The 6339-nt window shown below is 40.8% G+C and overlaps 1 protein-coding gene across 1 annotated transcript in view; it reads left to right on the top strand.

The window, feature by feature from the left end:
• ROS1 (ROS proto-oncogene 1 , receptor tyrosine kinase) overlaps positions 1-6339 on the top strand; it is a 59202-nt gene that overhangs the window by 34701 nt on the left and 18162 nt on the right. The window contains exons 28-29 of the mRNA XM_010152784.1: positions 2095-2303; positions 2968-3109. Of these exons, the coding sequence (XP_010151086.1) occupies positions 2095-2303; positions 2968-3109 (351 nt within the window). The remainder of the gene's footprint in view (positions 1-2094; positions 2304-2967; positions 3110-6339) is intronic.

Raw genomic sequence — 6339 nt, forward strand, 5'->3', positions numbered from 1 at the left:
AAGAGTTTGATAATGATCCCTGTTATGATACAGATTTCTAAGTTTTTTCACAAGTATGCAAAGCTGAAAAAATATGTCTGTCCTTGCAAAACCAAAGAGATAAGAACTCTGCTTGTTAAAATTATATACAAAGAAGTACCTGAGAAGCAATTAGAGCTTATGTTATAGTAGATCCCAACTTCACTTAGGACTCCTCATATTTTAAACAAATCATTTTAGAATAACAGAAGAAATAAAAATAGGTTTTAATAGAAAGTTAGGATTCATGGTACCTGTAGGGATTATCTTTGCAAATGCAGAGGTTTACAACAGCTACTAGCATGATGAACATATTCAAAATAATTCTTTAACTTCAATTTTGCATAAAATTCTGGCAAATACAGAAGAGAATAGTTTAACATGATGGACTACTTTGGTATAAAAGAATTTCACACTGCTTTGGGCAGCCAGTAGAGTTACTTCTGCAGGCAGCTGTTCTGACCAGTGCACAGGTTATTCTTACCAGCACTTTGGGCAAGTTTGTTCCCATGAGGTCTGTGTGGGCTTGGCATCGGTGCAGGAGTCTGGTTTGGCACTGGTACAGAATGTACCAATCCCTATCCCCAGGGATAAGATTTCCTGCAAGAGACCCAGGCTTAGCTGGTGCAGAAAGGGAAGAACCGAATTTCAGTCCAAAAGGATTATTTCTACCCAGAGATGTCTACAGAGCTTTTCTTATTTATATTGACTGCTGAAAATATATTTGCAGGAATACACAACGTTGGGAAGGGGAGGGCAACACACAGAATTATTCACACACGTTTAAGATAAAAATAAATTAACCTACTAAAATAATAATTAAAAAAAAATTCCTCCTCAGTACTATAAGTGAATGGTATATATGTGAAAAAGTCATGTTTGCAAGGACCAGGTGGGTTGACTGACATGCTTTTTGTTGCTTTAGTGATGTGAGCAAGGAGTACTTCTAGAGTTCCCTTTCACTCTAACCTATTTAATTGCCATCCAGAGATGTGATGTCAGTGGATCATTTAACACATCAGAAGTACTCCATGAAAATTATTGTCCTGTCACAGATTCTGTAAGAGAATGATTTCTCCTCAGGGTTAGGAGGAAGGGGACTGAATATGTAGTGAAGGATTTTCTTGTCAGGGTAAACACATTTCTATGGAACTGCCTGACAGAAATTTTAACTCTGGAAATGACTCAATCCTTTCTTTCTTCCATCTGGGACTTTTCCCATGGGAGTTTTACTACTCTAAGTAACTATAAAATTGACAAAGATTCAACCTTCCATTTATTTCTGTTGAACAGACTTTTTTTATTCTCATTCATTTACATGTCATGAACCTGCCTTTGGTAGGAAGGGTGGCAGTTGCTCATTTAGGGGGAAAAGATCTCAACAGTGAGGTCATTTTTTCTGGCCTAAGGGCAAACATTTGTCCTTGTACCATCTTCCCCATGCATGTGCCTTATTCTTTTCCTCCTCTGCAGCAAGTCCATTTAAAATATTTTAAATTAGTTTTAAAAATACATCAAGTGATGCGGGTTTTCTTTTGTTATTTTTTGTTTACTATCAGACAGTTTTCTCCCTATGGACTCCTTTTCTCCTTCCAAAATTTGTCTCCCCTTTCCCTGTTGTTACTATGAACTTTACACACGAAAAGCTGTTTGGAAGAAAAGAGAGAACATTTAATTGCTAGAGAAAGGTAACTCTATTCTGCATATTTGTCTTTCCTGTGACAAGCAAGTTTGGACTCATCAGTGTGTACTGCCCTTGATAATACAGCAACTATGGTCTCGATTTCCAAGGTATTTATGTACCTAAAGAAGAACCTAAATTCTTTGGTAGATCTGTACCTTTAGTAAATCTGTGTTGTGTCAAAGATAAATCAGACTTTACTTTGATGACTGCTATTTCTGTGTTCATGAAAGTAATCAAATAAAGTAAATTCAAGTGGAATTTTTATGCTTCTGTTTGTGAAAACAGAGATAATTTTTGTTTAGGCTTCCTCATAGAAATGGTGGTAGAATCCCATGCAAGTTTGAGTTGATCCAGAAATAATATTTTTTTTTTACTTTTTGATGTTTTCCTAGATAAAAGATGCCTGATTCTATTGCCAAACACTGAGAAACCCACTATCCTTGATACAACGAACACCAGTTTTACATTAAGCTTGCCATCTGTCACACCACAGCAGTTATGCCCTAGAATATCTCAGCCTACATCGACGTATCTGGTATTTCTTGGACAAATGACTAACAACCGCAGGAACCGTTTGTTTACTTTACAGCAAAAAACATTGGTATGGATATTTTGGGGAAAAAAGCGCGTGTGATATTATGTATTAACAGGCAATGTGATTCCTATTTTTATAAACCATTCTGTAGCGTTCTATCAGGGACTTTTTCCACTTCTACATCCCCAACAGGAACTTCCCTTTCTGGTTGGTGTTTGCTAAGTGGTAGGTTCCTTAGCTTTCCTTTGTGCAAGAACTCCTCTACTTTTTAACATGCCTTGCTAAAATCCTGTTGAAACGGGTCTTCAGTTTCTACTTGTAAAAAGAGCAGTGTGGTAGATATTAATCTGTTTAAATAACTCTTGAGGCTGTCCAGCAGCCATATGGCTTGCCTGTATGTGTTTTGTGGTAGTTGAACTTGCCTTAGTAATTTTTTCTTCTGTCACATTTTATTTGACTTTGCCATTTTCCATTTAAGTATTAGCCACTGGACAATGTGCTGTTGTAGCCATGTTAATTACATCTCAGCTCATTTTTTGGTATGTGTTTTCTGTAGTGATCTATTATCCAAACTATCATTTTAACGTTCTTGTCTAAGCACTAAAGTGTATTAGAATACAAAAGCCCTACTCTATTATTTTTTAACAGCCATTTAATTGACAGATGATTGGTGTGACATCTGAGACTCTTCCTAGAATGTACATGTTCATTACCTGATTTTGAATTACAGGAATTTCAGGGTTCTATAGCCATCATAGACAACCTACAGCCATTTTCAAGTTATGTCATACAAGTTGCAGTGAAAAACTACTATTCAGATCAGGAAATGCTGCCTGTGGGAAAAGAGACAATTGGCACAACCCTATATGGAGGTTTGTTTCACATTTTATTCTGATTTTGAACAGAATTCTCATCTCAGTTAAAGGAAGATGTGTGTAAGTTTGGGTTGCAAATCAGAAAGCAGAGAAATTTTCTGCTTAAAATGTAACCTGTGTAGATCTTCACAAGATTTTGGCAACCAGATTTGATGAATCCGTAAAATTCATAAGACATGTATGTATTATCACAGACCCACAGAATGGTTTGGGTGGGAAGGGGCATTAAAGCCCATCCAGTTCCAAGCCCCCTGCCATGGGCAGGGACACCTTGCACTAGACCAGGTTGGTCAAAGCCTCATCCAGCCTGGCCTTGAACACTTCCAGGGATGGGGCATCCACAGCTTCTCTGGGCAACCTGATCCAGTGCTTCACCACCCTCCAGCAGAGGATTTCTTCTTTAGATCTCATCTAAATTTTCCTGCTTTCAATTTAAAACCACTGCCCTTTGTCCTGTCACTACAGGCTCTTGTAAAAAAATCCCCTCCCAGCTTCCTTGTAGGCTCCTTCAGGTACTGGAAGGTGCTGTAAGGTCTCCCTGGAGTTCTCCAGGTTGAACAAGCCTAATTCTCTCAGCCTTTGTATTCAATCAGTATTCTTTAAGGCTTTTGCTCATTGGCTTCCTGAGGAAAGATAAACTCTGGTAAAGTGGCTAAACAGTCACAGTTTCTGCCTTGGATCACATTTTTAATAAGTTGTGTTAGACTGTATATGTGGTTACATATATTTAAATATGTGTGTAGGTAGCTGAAGCCTAGAAAAGGATAACAGGAGCATAGCTCACTTTCTGGAAAAGCAGGAGGCATTCACAAAGTGACAAGCCAAGGCTACGTTTGGAGAAGACCTGCATATAGTGCTGTCCATAAGAGACAAGATGCAGGGCAAGTGAAAGATGTATTTTATTTTAAAGGTTTTCTCTTGAGTATAAAGTTGGGTTTGAAAAAAAAAAGAAAAAAGAATGAGAAATGAAAGAAAAGAGAAAACAAAGTGGGATCAAGAGCGTCTAAATTCTATATAACTTCTTATTCAAGCTGATTCTTTATTATTTGATAGCTGGGCCTGTATTTCTGTGCATGTCTAGGTTATAAAGCCAGTTTTCACCTCACATTATACATGTGTGCTGTATTATCTGATGATGTAGCTGAAGAAACATGTCTAGGTTAACATCTCCTCCACTTACTGATTTGGGTGTGTGATTTTGCAGATGGCCCTTTCAGTTGTTATACTCCAATCGACTGTCTGTCTCTTCAGTGCTCTCTTGGAGAATTCAGTCAGGTTAAACACACTTCTTTTATTTAGGGCACATTTTCCAGAACAAGAAATGAGCGACTTCTGTAGCTGTTGACTTCATCAACAGTTCTGCTGTTGATGTGTGACCTGTGCTACACTTTGAGAGGTCTGTAACCACTCAGAATGCCCTGATCATCCAGCTGACCATAGCAAGCTACAGTTTTACCTGATCAATGGAATATTTCTTTCTGTGTCTTCTCCTCTTAGATTTATCCTGCACCCTTCACCTTCACAGTTATCCTCTCCACCCTGTTCTGGAGTTTCCATTGCAGCACACAGATCTGGTGTTGCTTAGTTCCCTAACAAAATAGAAACCAGCAATGCTGGTTTTGTTTTTGGGTTCAGATAACTGTTTGGGTCCAAAACTACCAACTGCTCATCTTGTCATACTTGATGAAACCTGGGGCATGTCACAGAGAGGAAATTCAACTCTCTGCTGCACTTTAATGCAGACCCAGATGCTGCCACTGTAAGCACCAGCATGTCTCCTACCTGTCCTTGAAGAAAACATGGCCCAGAAGCTTTCCTCAGATGCCACAAGGGCCGCTGAGATTCATAGGCAGCCTGAGTTCAAGATGTCCTTATTCTTTGAGAATACTTCCAGTCTGAGCTAGATGCCTCCTGTGGTTGGAAATGCCTTAATTAGGGCAGGAAGATGCTTGTGCCCACTCCCCGTTTCACTCTGCCTGTTTGCAGCTGCAGGGCAGCTACCATCCCTGAAGCTTCCCTGAAGCTCTTGTCATCTCCCAGAAAGAAAAGGACCATCTGAAGATTTATGCTATACTTTTGCATGTGTGGTCTTGCCTTGCAACCCAACCCGATAAAGTACCTTGCTCAGCATTTGTTTTTTTGCATGTGTATGTGCGCAGGTGCACACACATCTTCACGAGGAGTTGCCTTTGCTTTGCTTTTCAGATAATTTTATCATCATCGGAATGATGCTGCTGGACTTACTTGATGAAAACATGGAAAACTGTAATGAGTGCTAGCTATTCCCTGCAGTATGCATAGCACTTGCTTGCTCTTCTGTTGTGCCAGATTTGCTCTGCAGCTGTGCCTGGTGTCACAGAAAAAGCTTGAGCCACATAAACTGAAGCCACATAAACTCATCACCTGCAGAGCCATCAGGTGCTTCTGATAATACACAAGACATCATGACAGAATTACAACCAAGTCTACATGGCAGCCTATTCTTATTTTGCAGGAAAGACTGGAGAGATGGTACCTGGGGATCATAGAATCATAGAATGGTTTGGGTTGGAATGGATCTAAAAGCCCATCTAGTCCCACCCCCCCTGCCATGGGCAGGGACCCCTTCCACTAGACCAGGTTGCTCAGAGCCTCATCCAGCCTGGCCTTGAACACTTCCAGGGATGGGGCATCCACAGCTTCTCTGGGCAACATGTTCCGGTGCCTGTCCACCCTCTCTGGGAAGAATTTCTTCCTGATATCCAATCTAAACCTCCCCACTTTCAATTTAAACCTGTTACCCCTTGTCCTGTCACTACAGACCCTTGTAAAAAGTCCTCTCCCAGCATCCTTGTAGGCCCCTTCAGGTACTAGAAGGCCTCCCACTGGAAGGCTGGGATGCTTGCTTACTGAGCCCCCACCTTCACTAGTTTTCCTGCCTGGTTCTTGTCCTGCAGAGTTGGAGAAGTTCTCTGAAAGAGGGTGATGGAGTGAAATTAAGCAGCACAGTAGCACCTGGTCCTTGGGCATCAGCTCACAACCCAGCTACAGCAGGGCCAGCTGTAGCTGACATACAGCTGTGCAGACTGCACAGCTACGGGGACGTTACTGTGACAAGCGTCTAGGGCTGTCCATGCCACAGTAGGAGTCCTAAGGTTTCCCTTTCTCTCTGCCTCTGCTTGGCTTCTGGCTGCTACAGAAGGTGCTGAAGCAACTGAATTGGAATAAGCACAGTGTTTTTCTTACTC

This window comes from Eurypyga helias, unplaced genomic scaffold (assembly GCF_000690775.1).
Source record: "Eurypyga helias isolate BGI_N326 unplaced genomic scaffold, ASM69077v1 scaffold20355, whole genome shotgun sequence".
Classification (NCBI taxonomy): domain Eukaryota; kingdom Metazoa; phylum Chordata; class Aves; order Eurypygiformes; family Eurypygidae; genus Eurypyga; species Eurypyga helias.